At 35.0% G+C, this 18,155-nt stretch overlaps 6 protein-coding genes across 6 annotated transcripts; 1 reads left to right on the top strand and 5 right to left on the bottom strand.

Annotated features, from left to right (window-relative positions):
* Positions 1–147: 147 nt before the first annotated feature.
* Positions 148–858, bottom strand: RO3G_00595 (uncharacterized protein; the record flags this gene model as incomplete). Its single annotated transcript, XM_067655186.1, has 1 exon — positions 148–858. One exon carries the CDS (start codon positions 856–858, stop codon positions 148–150), a length of 711 nt encoding a protein of 236 aa, XP_067511287.1.
* A 1,211-nt stretch (positions 859–2,069) lies between these two features.
* RO3G_00594 (uncharacterized protein) lies at positions 2,070–4,057 on the bottom strand (the record flags this gene model as incomplete). Its single annotated transcript, XM_067655185.1, has 8 exons — positions 2,070–2,165; positions 2,231–2,351; positions 2,424–2,526; positions 2,771–2,878; positions 2,963–3,244; positions 3,341–3,527; positions 3,560–3,815; positions 3,933–4,057. 8 exons carry the CDS (start codon positions 4,055–4,057, stop codon positions 2,070–2,072), a joined length of 1,278 nt encoding a protein of 425 aa, XP_067511286.1.
* A 1,394-nt stretch (positions 4,058–5,451) lies between these two features.
* Positions 5,452–6,443, bottom strand: RO3G_00593 (uncharacterized protein; the record flags this gene model as incomplete). The annotated part of the gene is made up of 4 exons (XM_067655184.1): positions 5,452–5,508; positions 5,563–5,818; positions 5,881–6,282; positions 6,361–6,443. The coding sequence occupies 4 exons, from the start codon at positions 6,441–6,443 to the stop codon at positions 5,452–5,454; spliced, it is 798 nt and encodes a 265-aa protein (XP_067511285.1).
* Positions 6,444–10,331: 3,888 nt separating this feature from the next.
* Positions 10,332–10,826, top strand: RO3G_00592 (uncharacterized protein; the record flags this gene model as incomplete). Its single annotated transcript, XM_067655183.1, has 2 exons — positions 10,332–10,628; positions 10,692–10,826. 2 exons carry the CDS (start codon positions 10,332–10,334, stop codon positions 10,824–10,826), a joined length of 432 nt encoding a protein of 143 aa, XP_067511284.1.
* Positions 10,827–14,734: 3,908 nt separating this feature from the next.
* Positions 14,735–15,351, bottom strand: RO3G_00591 (uncharacterized protein; the record flags this gene model as incomplete). The annotated part of the gene is made up of 3 exons (XM_067655182.1): positions 14,735–14,923; positions 14,985–15,042; positions 15,338–15,351. The coding sequence occupies 3 exons, from the start codon at positions 15,349–15,351 to the stop codon at positions 14,735–14,737; spliced, it is 261 nt and encodes an 86-aa protein (XP_067511283.1).
* Positions 15,352–15,942: 591 nt separating this feature from the next.
* On the bottom strand, positions 15,943–17,343 carry RO3G_00590 (uncharacterized protein; the record flags this gene model as incomplete). The annotated part of the gene is made up of 4 exons (XM_067655181.1): positions 15,943–16,029; positions 16,271–16,547; positions 16,603–16,751; positions 17,269–17,343. 4 exons carry the CDS (start codon positions 17,341–17,343, stop codon positions 15,943–15,945), a joined length of 588 nt encoding a protein of 195 aa, XP_067511282.1.
* Between the last annotated feature and the right edge of the window lie 812 nt (positions 17,344–18,155).

Raw genomic sequence — 18,155 nt, 5'->3', positions numbered from 1 at the left:
TAGAAGCATGTGTCTCTTGTAGAGCAAGTAAATCATAAGGGAGTGAGCGTAAGATTTGAGAAAAGGAGCGACCAGAGTTAGTTAATATTTTTTTTAGACCTCGACAGTTAAGTGAGGCCAGTGAAACATGAGAGTTATCTCTCATACTCATAATAAAGGTTCAGAGATGTTGCCGCTATCGCCCGAAGACGAATGGACAACTACAACACCCTCTCGTGAATATAGTGTAAAATTTCCTTGGTTATTTCCCTCATGTTGTAAATCCTCGACTTCTTGGCTATCAATTAGCATTTTGTCATTTTCTTCTTCATCTTGACTATCGTCACTGCTTCCTTCGGACTCCTCCGGTGGCACATAATCTGAATCGTCTATGTCATCAATTTCGATATCAGTATGGCTATCGACCGTCTGTTCTGGAGAAGGATTAGTAGAGATGGTCCCTCCAACATTGGAGGCCACAGGAGTAATTGTAGCATACTTTGATGCAGCGGTAGTGAGATCGATTTTATTGGTCTTCGTGCCGTTGAGATCGCTGGGTTGGCTGGTAATTACTGACTGGGCGATATCGGCAGGGTTCACATGTGATTCGGTTCTTGCTCTTTTCTCCCCTACATTGGGTGATCCGATCTTAGGACAATCCCTAACAAGATGTTCGAGACTCTTGCAGGAATAGCAGCTTTTTATCTTTTGGCGTTGAAGTCGTTGACATCCAGACTTAGTATGGCCAGGTTTATGGCAGTAGAAACAATGTTTCTCTATACCTCTCCATGTGGCTAGGATGACACGATGATGACCAAGAGAGATCTCATGTGTGAGTGAACGATAGACCTTAGATTCATTGTCAGCTACATCCAACATAACATACCCCTTTCTAAAAAATAACTTTGTTTTAGGGTCTAGGTACAGCCCAACATGCAAGACCTTGCCATACTGGCTGAAAACCTCCTGGAGGAGTGGACTAAGTTCACCTGGTCGGAGGATAGGCAATTTATCCAAATATACTCTGTAAACACTACTCTCAGCCGAAAGAGTGGCTGTTCCAAAAAGAGTGAAGTTCTCCAGCGTGATTCCAACGGTGCATACTCTGTCTCGTGCTGCAATGGTGTCAAAAGCTACGACAGTTCCCCTTACTGCGCCTTACTGTGTATCTACACCTCCAATTGCTTCAGGATATTGGGTGGATAAGGCTGCTAAAAATGCATCGATTGTGACGTTTGTTGATTGTAAGTCAAAGACAGCACTATTTCTTTCTGTGGACTGGATCCATAATCGTTCATTGCGTTTTTGACGAGATGTTGCTTTGGCTTCTTTGTCTTCAAAAGCAGTAATAACTTGACTCTTAGTAAGTTTAGAGTATGCTCCAAATGTCTGCCAAATGCTCGCTGATGTCGTCGATGTGGTAGAAGTAGAGAGATCTGCCTTGGAATGTATGTCTTGGTCTCCCGTAGGAGGTGGGTTGTGATTGGTTGGATCTTTGTGTAACATATAGATGTGCGAAAGAGCCTCTGTATTGCAAATTATATTGGCGATTTCTCAAAAGCTTAAATGGCGTTCTTATAAGACTTAAATGGCAGCTTTAGCAGACTCAAATGGCGTCGTTGCAGAGCTAAATTGGCGGTTTTGCTTATTTAATTGGATGGAGTTGAACGAAAATAGTGTGCACTGTCCTTTTTTTTATTTGTGGTTTAGACTTAGTTTACATCGTCCATTATACCGCCTTTTTTATTTAAGCCCAGTTTACATTGTCCTCTACACTGTCCTTTTTTATTTAGACTCAGTTTACGTTGTCCACTACGTCGTCCTTTTTTATTTAGACTCAGTTTACGTCGTCCACTACACCGTCCTTTTTTATTTAGACCCAGTTTACGTCGTCCACTACGTCGTCCTTTTTTATTTTATTTTGTATACTTATGGATATTATAACACGCGAAAAGGCGATCTGTATGTTCTATTGCGAACCGTACAGCATGGCTCGTGCTATGGATCTTTTAAATGGCATAGAAAAAGTTGGACTTGATATTTGCTATAAAGACGATCTTACAGAGCCTTTCTTGTACTCATCTATAAATTTAACTTCTCATTCTGAATATCATCGGTATCCAACCTTGCTTAAGGAAAGCAAACAAAAGCAATACGAATTGCTTAAAGAAAGTCTCTAATAAGGGCTTGATACATAATATACGCATATTTTAATAAACTATTACTATTTGGAACGTTGTAGACATTTTACTCGACATTCAAATTCTTTCAAGCTTTTCTCATCGTTTAAAAGTTCTTCGCTAGTATACAATCTGGCTTTGTTCTTGAAAAATATGAGGTCTATAGCAATTTCTTTGATGCTGCTGTAGGTGCTATTTTTGCAGTTTGTCAGTAATTTTTTTTTTTTTTTTTTTTTTTTTTACAATCTTCTGGTTTACATTTACCTCAAAAAGTTTTTCATGTCTTCGCAATTGGTTGTCAAGCCTGCATAGTCAATAGAAACAAGTATAATTTTCTTCTCTTTATCAGATATATATCTCAACAAGTCTAGCCAACAAATCAATATGCGTTCATAGTCAGTGGAAATGACAAATCCGTTTCCTTACCTTGAGTGTCTCCATTTGCACTTATTGAGACATCAACTCTTCTCTTTTATTTTCATCTCTTTTGCTAAACGGATCGCTTGCTGAAGAATTTGGACTGATAAACACTTTATCTGCCAGAGACCTTGTCTTCAAATTTTCAACCATCAGGTTCAACAAACGTATTCGCTTTATGTCGTCCTTTTCACCTTCCGATTTTCTCGCATACCCAATTACTTCGTACCCAGTTTCTTTCATCTTCTTTAGATTGGCTTGATATCTGGACAAATGCATTGTTATATCTTCTAAAGTTGATTCTAGAATTGCATGATATTCTTAGAACATTTATATATATATATGCAATATAAATATAGGTTTGTAATAGAAAAAACGGTTCTTACCAACAAACTTGTTCTTAAGGACATAAAGGAGACGAGTTGTAGTTTTTCCCCCCGCTTCATTCATTTTTCTTTTTGACGTGGCTTCCATCAACTTCAATTTCTTATAACTGCACCATTTAGCGAATCCATTTACAGTTTTGTCGTCAAGAACGTTAGTGATTTTTAAGACGTTGCTGAAAATCTCATTAAAAGTTAGGCTTTTAGGCTCATACAAATCCCCATTATCCATGTCAAAGGGTAGATATACTGTATTTAGAAACTCCACAAGCTGAGCTTGATTTACTGTATAAAAGATATAAGCATTTAAGACACAAAACAATATTTTCTAATACTCGCCTATTTTATGTTGTATCTCAGCTTCTGCTTGTTTTTTTTCACTTGCTGTAGTTTCATCATGGTATCTTTTGTTCTTGTATGGGTTTTGATCTATTGATTTCACGCAAAGCGCAATTGGCATTGTTGGGTCGTCTTTATAGCAAATATCAAGTCCAACTTTTTCTATGCCATTTAAAAGATCCATAGCACGAGCCATGCTGTACGGTTCGCAATAGAACATACAGATCGCCTTTTCGCGTGTTATAATATCCATAAGTATACAAAATAAAATAAAAAAGGACGACGTAGTGGACGACGTAAACTGGGACTAAATAAAAAAGAATGACGTAGTGGACGGTGTAGTGGACGGTGTAGTGGACGACGTAGTGGACGACGTAAACTGAGTCTAAATAAAAAAGAACGATGTAGTGGACTACGTAGTGGACGACGTAGTGGACGACGTAGTGGACGACGTAAACTGAGTCTAAATAAAAAAGGACGGTGTAGTGGACGACGTAGTGGACGACGTAAACTGAGTCTAAATAAAAAAGGACGGTGTATTGGATTAACTCGATCTGGAGCCCACAATGCACCTTTCATTTCTTACCTTACAGATCATGTCCAATCCATAGATTTTTTTCCTCCAAAGTTTTACTTATTCCCTTGAACTAGCGTACTTTTGTTGTTTTCAAGTTGATCTCTTAAATGAGGGGCAAATTGATTCGTCTCATTCCTATGTTTTTTAAGATAAGCTCGTTTTCTAGCGTTAAGTGGAGGCATAGTTTTAGAGTATAAATAAGGGAGAAGAGGCACCTATATTATAGTACGAGCTCTTTCATATTGAATACGTGATATGTGATTGTTATTTGTCTCTGTCCTGCACCATACGGTATAACTAAAAGATTTGTTTCAAAATATGTCTTCCCTTAAGGATTGCCAGCTAAAATTTTGAAATACCGCATGTTTTCAAATGATATAAAAAGAAAATATTATTAATAAAAATAACAATCTAATCCATAAGAAATGTTCAGAAAGGTTTATATAATAATTGTTATGGCTTTGTTTTATTGGTGGATTATTTGTGGAAAAGTTTATAGCTTTTGGAAATTGTCAAAAAATTTTCAGGTTTAAGCTTGGTGGCACGTTACGACTGAAGTGTTTTAAGTATAAAAATATGAACAAAGAAGAATTAACGAGACCGAACAATAGTTCTAAAGTCGAATACTTTTATTAAAGAAAGATTCCAAGGCTATTTATATTAGTTGAGCAAGACCTGAGATTAAATGACAAGAGATAGTTATGACCGATATGATTTGACATGTATAAGAAAAATTTTATAAACTGATGTAAATAATCAACTGTTGAGATGAAAGTGAAACTTGGCTGTTCAGGGCAGTTGGTAATTATCAGGATCTATTCTTATTCAAACTCATTTGTAAAGATTTAGCTTAGAATGATAAGACTGTACCTTATTGACATGTCAAAACATGACAACGACCTGCAATTACTTTTCAACTGACCGCAAACCCATATTCAAAATACAGTAAAATTGACCTTGAACTCACTTCGATCCCTGAATAATTCCATTTCCTATATAAAGGCGTAGTTTGATTAAATGGGTTCTCTCGTCTTGAAATCTAATAAAGATGTTACATAGAATCTCATTCACTAGTTTTTCAAGCACTATTTCCTTTTTATTTCTCACTTTATTATCTGCAATTATCTCAGGAGATACACGTACTTATAGCCTTGACACTCGATGAGGTTTTGGGCCTTTACTCAACTCGAATAACCTGCCATTGATAGGATTGAAAAAGCGGGGAGAAGTTATAAGCTTAATTTACAAAAAAAAAAAAAAAAAAAAAAAAAAAGGTAATAATCTCGTTTTTGAGATCTACTAGTCACAATTATTTATTATTCTTTACTTGCACGGGTAACCCGCAAGCCATCCTCGTATACTGGCTAAAGTCATCCTTTTTTTCTTCATCTTCAATGCTTTCATACAGCTTCTTCATGGTACTTTGGATGATTTTCTATTTAACGTATATTAATAACATATGATGATATTGAAATTTATCAAGCTACCTTCACTTGGGCAAGTTTTTCTAATATGGATGGCAAAACCATCAGGTCATCCACAGACTTCATTGAGATATAGAACTTGCTTATTTCGATCATACGGTACTGGCCATTGAACCGAAGATCCATCTTATATACCGTGGCATTAACATCTATTTAATACATATTAGTAACTATATTAAATTAATTGTTCTAAATACATTTACCTTCAACAAGTATGCCACGACTTCTGGGTCCACTACCCCTTGGAACATCAGCTTGTTCAATGCAATCTGCATTTCTTTTCCCAACTTAACAAGATCTGATTCCGAATTCCCATTTGACTTGTTTCCTCTTCTTTTCACCTCCACGAAAAGCAATTCAAACATTATGGCCGACAATGGCTCTACAAACATGACAAAGTCTGGGAGCACTGTCTGGTTCATTGGATGGTTAGGATGTGGGAGCAAATGATAAGTTAACCTAACATTAACAACATTAATAAGATATACTTTTAAACATGGAGTATATTCATTGATACTTACCAGTCATATTTCATACCGATTAACTTTGATACAAGACAATTTGTAAAGAAAACCTTCAATAGTTCTATTATGAGATATGCCTCGCCTTCACGATGGTTCAATGATTGGCTGTTGTATAGAAGGTGTGGAAGCATATCTGTAACAATCTTGGTTACGGTTTTTATATCAGAGATTGCCGTCTTCAACTTTATCTCGGCAATTTTATCTTCCGCTTCATCTTGCGTTATATCTCTTGTAGATAAATTCTGCATTTTTCGACACGCCATTACGACTTCATCATCTACAAATTCAAAATGCTCGTCTGTTTTTACGTCTTTCATGACGACATTCTGCTTTTCATATTCAAGCTGTGCTATAGCACTTCTTTGGGTGGTTGATATTAAAAAAACAAAAGAAAGTGCTCTAGTTAATAAATAGAATTATAGAGAGTCAGTTGAAAAATCATTAATATGTTGAATAATTAATAAAACAACAACTTACAACACACGAGAGTCAGAGGGCTGCTTTCTTCTTTGAGCTCCTTCCACGGCTACTTCTCTATACTCTTTTAACTGCTTTGTCATATTGAATCCCATTGATTCCCACTAGATAGAATAAACAATTAGTTTAAAAATAACGCTTAGGTACTACAGTATTGAAAAAATAATCTAACCTGTGGGTGTTGATCACTGTCACCGTAGAAATCTGTATTGTAAACTCGATTTTCGTGGCGAAACTTTTGATTTATTTTTTTTTTGAATTACTTAAAGTACCATACTAAAGGTATTGAATTACTGTCTTTTTATGGTGAAGTTTCTGGGACCTTTAGTTGCCTTTCTGGTTGCACTTGGTTCCTCTCCATTCCTGTAATGGAGAGATGTGAAGAAATTAATCAAGAATAAATCAAGAATTTCAAGGAGCACTTGGGGTGCGCGTAGCAAGTCGGTGACGTGAGAATTGGTTTTCGTAACCTTTGTGTGTCCTGGCGGAGCTAACATTGAATTTTTCTCGATCTGTATTTCTTTAACTTCATTCCAGGCTGGCGACTTTTCAAGCCGCCTCTGTCTCCAAGATTTGACTTCAACATATTATACATCCTTTCTGACAGCATTAGCATAGAAAAAATTCTGGGTCTACCCTGTCTCCCATGCCTGTCGTAATGTTTGGTATCGTCTTTTACACCGCAAGATCCCTCATCGCTCCCGGTTGAATCGATTGATACCATCTTATTTTCCTTTTGATACATGTTCCGTTTGTGCTACTGGATCGGATACTTTAGAACATATCCTCTATGACTGCTCAAAAAAACGGCTCGTTTGGCAAACTGTTTGGGATGAGTATTTTCGTCTTCTACCTCTGACGACAAACCAACTACAGAAAGCCCTTTTCCATCTGGAATTTCCTCCGCCTATATGTTGCCCTTTGCCTGTCTCTCCAGCTATAGTGGTTGGATATACATTACTGGCTGTATGGCGTGCTACCTGGCAGCTGATTTTCAATAATTAACCTTTTGCTCCGTCTATTGTCATTCAAAGCGCCCACAAGCTCATCCGACAGGCTTACCGAGAGGAACTCTTTCTTCAAGGTTGCGCTCACCATGCCTTACCTCTTTTCTCATTGAATTAGTCTAGATCACCATTGACAACTTTTCGTACCCATTCACACCTCAACCAAACCAACAACAACAAAAGAAAAGAAAACAAAAGAAAAAAATTATATTTATATATTATTGCATATACTTTTAACATGGAAAACCCAAAAACAATTATCGTGACTTGATTACATCGTCACATCAATAAACTTGAGCTTTGCCTCCTTAAAAAAAAATACAGCATCCTTTTTTCAAAGTTTTCAGCAACGATGTTTAAATAAGCTGTAGTTATTACAGCACATTCAGCTGACAAAACAACATTATAACCTTTGCATGAATAATCCTTTCGGCTAAAAATAATTTAGGGAAATCCAGCCTTGAATTCATCAAAAGCAAACACAGCTGGACTGTTCAGAAAGTTGGAACCGATCACACACACTCCCATAATAAGCTGAGAAACTGAGTATCAAAAATTGCTGTTGAACATATAGTTGTGATTAGCTAATTCTTTATTGTTCACCAAGAAAAAGCTAGCAAATAATTGTGGTCTAAGTATTACGTTTCTAATAAAGTCAGATAACCTGAGGACATGCTCAATTAAAATATCTTTGTACTGTGGCCTTATAACAGATGACAAGTAAGCTTCCCTTGTATGTCGATCAAAGCCATCTCTCAGCTTTTCTACCATCGCTTCATCTATGGTCTTGTTATGATACTCGAACTCTTTGAGGCTTGGATTTTTATATCCCTTTTTGCTACATTTGCTATAATTGAGGATTTCATCGTAAAGCTCATGCTCTTATGGACTAGTTGTGATTGACTTGTTAAGAAAACTTTATCTGAATCAAGATATTCAGTAAGTTTTTCTAGTTTCTTTAAATCTAAAGTGAAGAACTCTTAAATGAGGCAATAAGTTTCTGTTTTGGAAATAGAAATGCTTGGATACTTTTCAATCAAATTTTTTCATTTGTTTTAAACCCTTGAGTGCAAAATTGTCGGCAAGCTTCACAACAATGTACGCTCCACTTTCAACACATTCTTTTTGGCATGATTTCTTTTCTTCTTCTCAGGAATCTTTTGATTTTCATTCTACATCTTTCGAAAGCGATATCCAACAGAAAGTGTAAGACTTGTTCTTGATGTGTCATCCTTTACGGGAATCATCTCAGTTGTCAAAGAGATAAAATCGGCAATTTGCTTGTCAGTGTATGATCTGTAAGATACTGCTTTTTTGAACTTAGTATCTGTTGCAGTATGACTTGCAATGCTTTTTGAAAAAACTTGTATTTTGATTTTTTTTTTTTTTTGTTCTTTTAAGTTGTATTTTTCTCGTTATCTGCTTCATCATCAGTTGTTCCACGAATGGTTGACAACAAGCTGGTATAAATCTCATATATATATGCTCCTCAGAATTATTGGAATTTTCAAGTGAGAGATGCCTTTCATATGAACATCTATTGTCATTATTATTTTTATGCTGTAATAAGATAGGTTACAAAAAGGTCATTCCTTTATTTTTCTTATTTCAGGAGTTCTACATTTCATTTATTTGGAAAGCACTATAGTGCTCCTTATCATCTGCTACCCCACATTAAGCATCATTTTGGTCGACTCCAATGGTACAAATTTTCGAAAACAGTATTATGACAGCGTTGTTCACGGTTAGGTGACGCCCTCTATGCTCGTTCCTTTAAATCCGTCAAACGGGTTCCTGCAAGGCGACCTTTTATAAAGACAATCAGATCCTCATTCTAAGCTGCTCTCTCTTTGTTGTCCTTCCTTGTCCTTGGATCCTATACTTTGACTTCCAATGTCCTACTCTGAACGCAGCAGATGTGTCCATTGGAGACTTGATTGTCTGCCTAGTGGCCAACCAAAACCTTGTCCCAAGCATCCTGACCGCTCTCTTTTCAAGAAACATGCTATAAAATGTCCCAACGCGCATCCAAGGTTACAAATGCCGACTACTATTGGAGATCCTTTGTCGTTCCTTTTGAACTTACTAGCTACTAGCAAACCACATTCCTTTCAGTCTGTTTCCTCTTGGCTTTTCCGCTGGCCCACCATATGCCTGATTCTTTTTGAGCTCGATCACCTTCATCATCAAAAACTGTCCCCCTCACCTCCACTCTTTCCCGAAAAATGGCTCTTGGATTGGTTACTACAGAACTCATACTGATGTCTATGACAGGATTTTCACTTCTTACTCATGCACCTTCCTCTTACTTTTTTTTGTCTTTGATCCCAAAGGATGATTTTTCGAGTCCTTTTCATTTCTTTTTGATTTGATATATGGCGATTAAGGTATATTAAAGATATCCTGAGCTCATCTAAGTTTTTTTTTAAAAAATTTAGTCGTACTGCTCCTTACAAAAAAAAACTGTAGAGTGCTTCAGCGGGATGTCAATACTGCAGAAGCATGATGACGATTACTAACTCAGTGCACTGCGGACAAAAAAAAGATCAGAGGCCTTTTATGAAGATCAAACAGCGAAACATTGCTGTATAGACTCTGTTTTCTCTCCTTCTCTCTCTAGAGAGGATCAAGGCTTTTGATACTTAATACAGTTAATTTTTTTATATTAAATAGTATCTATTTGAGTGTGTAAGCATTGGGCTTTTGTTACTGCATCAATAATATAAACAACAGAAAAAATCATTCGCCATAAACATGTGTCCAAGCAGCAACGTAACACAAAAAAGAGCAACCTTGGGTGCCATTGTATGAAAAGGAGACAGGATGATTTATTTTCATAAATTCAAATTTATTGGACACACATCAAATTTTTCATTTGCTTTTTTTTGGCATAAAGTTACTTTTTTTTTTTTTAATTTATTCGTAAAACAAGAAACACAGCCATCTTCATCGTATACAGACACAATGAACAAAATAAAAAATGTATTTCAGCGCTCACAAAAAACAGTTGAGGAGAGAAGACCATACCAGTTTATAAAAAGACACTCTTCAGTTGCTGCTCGTCCTTCCTTAATTGAGATTACTTCAGAACAACCTAATGCATCACCAGCCATTGAACTTTTTGATTTATCTGAAATTGAAAGACCTTCTTATCAAGCTTGGTGGAAAGATCTTGATCCTTTTGGACATGGCAAAATAAGTAATCAAGCTGTCTTGAAGTTTTTGAGTGGTTGTACTTTGGAAGATAATAAACTTGAGCAAGTAAAAAATATTAATAATAAAAACTTTGTTCGTTTCTTGTTATTAAAGTGTATACACATATAGATCTTGGCTTTATTTGAAACAGCTGGAGATGGACTCAATCAGTTGCAATTCTTTGCCATGTTGAGATTAATAGCACATGCTCAAAACGGTCGAAAGATTAGTAAAGCATTAGTCTATTTAGGAGGTAAGGAATAAAGGATAAAGAAAAGGAAATATAAAAACTAAAATGCATTTGAATTGAAGCACCTGTACCACATTTTAATACTAATGCTATTGAAGCATTAATCAAATCTGGTTCAACTCGAAACGAAAAAGAACCACTAGAAAAACAGCCTTGGTGGGGTACTGAGTCACAGCAGCTACAAACACCACCGCCCAATCGACATTCTTATATTGCGCCCTGTGAACCCAAAAACCAACCAACCTACTTTTACTCGGCAACAAATAATGACGGATTATGGTCACCAGCCCCAAGCGCGCCTCCACTACTATCACAGCCTACGGTACATAAAAACGAACATACGCATTCCCGTTCAAAATCTGCGAGTAATGCAACAAGATATATGCAACCTTTGGGCCTACAAGAACAACTTCATTCTTCAAAGTCATCACTTTCACTGCATGAATTAAATAATACGGGAAAGTCATTATTACTCACACAGAAATTTGTATACCAATCACCTTCTTTAAGGAAACAGGAATTATCGCAACCAACAAAGGCCAGTAACAATAATTATAACCCATTCCATTCGATTACTCCTCCAGATATCTATAGCCCATTTGATGATGATTCATTTCAATCAACCGTAGAATCAATACATATACCAATCAATAATAAGCCTAATAAAGATTTGATACCACCTCCACCAGTACCAGATCAATCTACTAAACCAGCATTTCCAAAATACGCAAGAAATATATTTATGAATCAAAAAGATCTTTTAACATAATAAAAACCCTTTTTATTGTAATCTATTTGTTATTTGGTAATATTAATAAAGTCCTTTTATATACGAGTTTATTGATTTCATTCTTCATTCATCTTTCATGTTTAAAAGTTATAATTATTCAAAAGTAATTTAGACAAACTGATAAAACTAACATGGTTTCTGACAACAATCGTAATGATACTTTCATCATACACAAACACAAATTATTCATAAATGCAATAAATACGATATAGCTTTTAAACAAGAAAATGTTTTGAAAATAGCACATGATGAATAGTATGAATGAATACTGTGCTTTGCACATCCAAAGCGACCATTCTGATATATCTGTGTATTGATACTTAGTTAAAAAGAGTTCAAGGTTCGATTTGACTTATTATCGAAAACTTGCGATAAAAATTACTGTTGGATTGTGCTTTTTTGATGGTCGGCTTTTTACTAAAGAAAAAGCAAACTGAAATATATCAAAGCTTGATCATTTGAAGTATAGCTGCAATTAAAAACCAGAGAGCTTGTGTAAATCATTACTTAAAAAAAAGGTGCAATAGTTCTCTATAAGAAAGTGTATCTAGAATGTACGCAGGTCATTGTCGATGACCAGAGTATTCCTATTTGCATATAAAATAATGGCCTACTTAAAGAGATCATTCGCTTTCTAATCGATTGTATAGCAAGGAAAGCAATATATATATATATTTATATACATATATAAACTCAAAGGAAATCCACATATTCTGTTTTAACCCCGTCTTTAGCTTTTTTTTTTTTTTTTTTTTTTTCCTCTACATAGATAGAAGAAATCAACAGTTTCCAAGGGAAAGAGCTTTTTATCATACAAGAAAGTACATTTATCTACAACCGAACCACAGGGATACTATTCGAATCATCAGGTAAACTATGCATTTTATAATGAAATCACAATTATACGAAGCATAATAACGATTGAAGGGCTATATTGACTGTAATATTTCGTATTCAAGGGCATTCGATATGAATATATGATGAAATGAAGAGTTATATGTTATTTCAGAGAGACATCTTCGATGGCTTTATTTAGCCAAGTATCTTCTTCGCTTTAGCTTAATAAGCCCAACTTTAATCTGAGTTCAGGTTATTCTGATTTCACTGTTCTATACATTTATTCAGTCTGTATTAAATGCGCTGAAAAGAGTAATGACATGATTTTAGCATTTTTAGAAAAGATTAAATATATTATTAGAGCAACCAATAGATTTGATTCTAGAATAAATAAAAAGATGGAACCAAATTCTGAAGCATAGTGTATAATTTTGGTTATTTCATTGATAAAAAGTCTATTATTAAAACAATTTATAAAACTTTGCTATATTGGGATATTCACAGTCAATGTCAAACACAACCTGATTCAGGGCTAAATGATCCTTAAAGTACACTTTAGCAAGTGACGGCAAGCTGCATTGACGTGAAAATTGAAATTATGCTTTTTTGCATGCGTGGCAAATTGTGTAACATCAAACCATGTATGCAGTCTACAAGTGTTCTATTAAACAGGTGCATGTCTATTTTAAAAAGATAAAAAAAAAGTCAGTTCATGTTTTTGTTCCATAATTTGAATTATTTACAGATTTCTCATAAATTATTTGTACTCTTAAAAAAAAATTGTATCATTTTTAGTTTAAAAATACTCCCAATTTTGAATAACTGGTGAAAAAATAAACTATAGAACTTCCGAAAACATTATTTAATTTTGTCTATCAAGGACCGAGTTGGATATGACGGCATTATCATATGTATTCTACTTACACTTTCTGCCACTTAGCATCTCAGGATTCTCGTGCTCTCTCGTTTTTTTTTTTTTTTTTTTTTTTTTTTTTAAAAAAAAAAAAAAACTTGCTTGATAATTTGGAGGCAATGTTTCTATAAGCTTCTTGAGACTCCAGACTGTTATTATCAGCTAAATTGGTTACTTCTTCTTTTTCATCAAGTTTATTAGAGAATCAACTTTTCTAATAGTGTAAGAAGGATATTTTCAATCTTGAAACAAGGTATACTCGTATAATCCGACTTGATCAAGGATATAAGCAACCAGAAACATTGCTATTCTTGCAAGTATGGTTGAGAGTAAAGTCAGAGCAGGATGCATATCTAAAAGACTCCTTCAAAGAATACTTAAATTATGCTTCCATAAAAAATCAAACAATTTACATGATTTATGTTTTTAGTGACCATATAAATTGATGTATTGGTATCAATATTACCTGCTCTTTCTTTTGTTTTTTCTTTTCTTTCATTTTTGCAACAAATTAAACACATATAATATCTTATTAATAGTCAACAAAATAACTTATAAAAGAGCACAGAGCATTCTATCCATATGAGTATTTTTAATGCGACCAAAATAATGCAACTTTAACTGGGTATGGTGCGATTCAATATAGTTGGTGACAAAGACGCATCTTTTACCAAAAGTAAGTCCATAATAACCTTTTGTTTATAATCATAGTTTAAAAAGAGAAAAAACTTTTTGCTGGAATTCATTTTTTGAAAGAACCAAGGTTGACAACAAAATCATAGCACTTTAACTATCCCTGGTTGTAGCATGTGCTTGTATGTTTCTTATTATACGATTAACAAATTTGATACTTAGCTTTATGTGATTTTCCTATGCTTTCTACGTAATTCTAATGGTATAGCAGCAAATTAATTAATTCATAAAGCCTTCACGAATAGCAAATATCTCAGTCGGGCTGCATTTAATCATAATCTTTTTAACTGGATATTTACTACAAATCGTGTCTTTTTTTTAATACACTGTACGTTCCATAAAACCAATGATTATAACTAGAGAAGAAATAGTTCTGGATTATCTGACAATAGATTTGGAAAAGCATAATAGTTGCAATAAACAAGAGTATAATTGTCATGCTGCACAAAAAAAAAAAAAAAGCGTCCATTGAGTTATAAATGTTCGCCCTTTGGTATTGCGTTAACTGGACTATGATAGATCAAATCAACCTTTATCTCAGGATTTCACGTCAATTCACCACATTCCAGCTATACATAAATGAAATTTCTAGGATAATTATTAACTGCAAAGGGTATACTATGATATTAATTTGTTGATGAAAAAAAATAATAATAATGTAACAAGAAAATATTCATGTGAGGAAGTTTCTAGTTGTCCTCTTCAGACTCGGAGGCATCATGCTTTCTTTTTTTAGACTTAAAAAATATAAAAGTTTGACTGATATGAGTACTATCAGAGACAGCGACATCCATCTCGCAAACGCTTCCAATATCACCGTACATCTCATTTGTAGCAATTCTCTTTCCTAGTGCAGGAATCAATGATGTGTAAAAATGCTATCAAATGTTGATGTCAATTCAACGCGGCCGTGCACTTGTAAAAGAAAAAGAGATTTACTTTGAGTCTGAAAAGAGCTAGGAGAGTATTTTCAATACAAGCAATGTCTGCAAAACGTCTTGGTATTACAAGGATTGAATGGGGATTGCAACGAAGTAGTCATCCACTTTTGTCAGTAGGTAGATATAGCCGTGTAAACCTATAGGATATGATTTTGTCAATAATTTCCCGCTACGGCTAATCACAATAGCATCACCTATCATATCAATTGCTAAAAGAGATGAGGGAGAGGTACCAAATGCATGCAAGCTATTCATGATAGAAGCATTTATGCGCAAATTTTTTGACTGCTGCTTTAATTTCAACTCTGAAGTCACCTTCGATCTCTTCCACTCATTACTACATAAATTTACGTTCTTGCGATCATTATATCTCAGTATCAAATCTATTTTGCGTGCATACGTTGTTGTATAATAATCTAAGTAAAAAAGGAAAAGGTAGAAACAAAGACCGAGAAACAGTCTGAGTACTTTTTGAGACTGATCTTTATTTCAGTTTAAGTTGAAGTAAATTTATTCTAATTGAAGTCAGGTATTTATATCTTATTGAGTGAGTGGCTTGATATCTTCTATTGTAATCGTTTTTCTAATCTTCAGGTACTTTAGCAAGTGTCATCTATAATTATGATTATGAAAGCTTTTTATATATTCTTTTGTATGTCTGTCGTAGATTATCTTTTATTCTGGGAATTCCTCACTGATTTGAATAACGTTATTTTACGCGTTATTTCAATTATGTGAAAGATGAGCAATATTCCTGACATTGGACTGGATTTTATTATTTTAGTTGATAATTCTTCTTATCAAGGAACTCTCATGAACACAATATATGTTCTAAAAGAATATGTTTAATTGGAATTGATTGTATGATCCTATTTAAATAAACTTATATTTTATTTTAATCATGATCTTGTATTAAGACTTATATTTATTAATGTCAACTACAATCAGTTACTGTTCTACAACATACGTTGCTGATGAATCTTCGACGTGGAACAATTGTTTGTTAGTTTCAATTGCAATTTTGCTGCTAGAGCAGCCAGTTTCTCCACTGAGAAAAATAAGAGAGATATGATTAGAGAAATATCAACTTTGGTTCTATGTACATACTCGATCATATTCAGGTCAGTTTTAATTAGCAGTATGTCCAGATGGCTAGCGAAGCGTCGGTAGAAGGTCATCTCCTGCTCGTTGCCCGCTTCGTTCCACAGCTGCGTTTCTTCAATTCTGTTAATGATAGTTAGCAGTTGTCAATAGAATGTTCAAGGTTTCCGTATATTGTTTTACTTGCACTTTCTCCAGAATTGCTAGTGCCTTGTACATGTCACTGTGTCTCAAATTCTCTTTGACAAGTCTGGTTTTTTCCAACTGCACTTTATACGGTATATCATTCATATCTTTCTCGCTGTCGAGCAAATTACGAACGCCTGTCATGACTTCAGCAACGGAATTTGTGGCAGTGGTTGTAATTATTATTGTGGAGGGCGGTGATCTATTCAACTTCTCTTGGTACACTTTCTTCATATATGGATTCAGAAAGTTGTAAATTCCGGAAAGGCTCAATCTGCATACATTTATCATTAAAATGGGCAAGACGTATTTTTATTTATATTACTTACTCGAGCAATGCATCCTCTTCACACGTGAGTTCTTCTTTCAAAAGTAGGTGGGTTAAGTCTTTTGGATCCACAATTTCAGCGACACAACCTACAAATATGCTGGATTCGTCAAGTCCTGGAAGACAACTACTCTCAGTCTTGTAGTCAACCTGTATTGCTAGATCATATAAGTGGTTTCCATTCAAGAAATACTAGAACAAGACTGGTTCTCTTTTTCCCTCTTTTGCGATTACGTCCTGCCGCTCACGCCAATAACTTTATGCAAAACATATATGGGGCGGTTGACTCTTTCGGATATGCAGATACACAACAGGCAAATTAAACTCCTGCCATCCTTCTCCGCTTGCCCCTGTCCGCTATATTCGCTATGATTCCTACTGATTATTGGATCACTCGATCACGACACAAAAAACTCAGGGTGTCTCAATTTTTTTAGGTATGGCCATCATTTTGGATGTATACGTTCTTTATTGTCATCTGATCAGCCTTCCTCCCCTCTTCTGGTTTCCAAGTTAAGCCGAGATGTTCATAATCGTATCATCAAGTTAAATCAGCTTGTCTGGCCTCATATATTGAATCAAAATGAGCCGTTGAGAGAAGCAGATGATTCAGCGTTCATCGATGCCTTCTGTTCACAGCTCCAATGGATCAATTACAAATCTAAACCATTTTGGTTGTCTCTAATACAGCGATCTCTACCATCATCGGTAATGTCACCAATACCAACTTCAAAGTGGCCATTTTTTTTGGAAAATGCCTGTTTCGCCTGAAAGCCGGTCTTTATGGTATTGTCTATTCCACCGTAAACTCTATAGCCAATCAGTTCTCTCAAGATTTGACAACATTTTGACCTTTTCACAATGTAAATTTTGCTCTACTAATACTTAAGACTTACAACACCTCTTTGTGCGCTGTCCCAGGAAATGGAAAGTATGGATAGATGCTTTCAACTTCTTTAGTCCACACCTCACTTTCACTCCAGATGATGTATGCTCAATCCTCTGGCCTTTTCAGAGGTTTCCTTTTGTTGACAATACTGATCGCTGGGCCCTCAGCTGCTGCGTGCCCATTGGAGATTTGTTATTGACAACTTTCCTTTTATTGAGAAACAGTTGGTCACTCGTGCTATGTCGCAGTTTGCCACCCTCAAAAGGGGCAGATTCGACCTTGTTTAGCATGTTCCATCGCTTAAACTCTATTTCTCTTGGTTCACACCACTCTCAGACGTGTGGCTCCTATTAAATTATATCTTATAAATAAAAATAAACTATTTATTTACAAAAAAAAAAAAAAAAAAAAAAAAAACCGCCCTTTGGCGTTGCATTAACTGTATTTGAAAAGTGTGCGGATTTGAAACAAAAAAGTATACAGTTTTTTCTAAGAGTGTGCAAATAATTTATGAAAAAAGCGTAAACGATTTAAATGTTTCATTTATTTTCTTTATTGTCACAAACTGAATTACAAAAATAAGGGGGAAAGGGAATACAAAAAAAATGTACAAAAAGATGGCGTAACTTTTCAATAGAGTGTAACCATCCTTTATTTCAATTCCC

Source organism: Rhizopus delemar, genomic scaffold, assembly GCF_000149305.1.
Source record: "Rhizopus delemar RA 99-880 supercont3.1 genomic scaffold, whole genome shotgun sequence".
NCBI classification, from domain to species: domain Eukaryota; kingdom Fungi; phylum Mucoromycota; class Mucoromycetes; order Mucorales; family Rhizopodaceae; genus Rhizopus; species Rhizopus delemar.
This window is presented reverse-complemented; position numbering and strand designations above follow the sequence as displayed.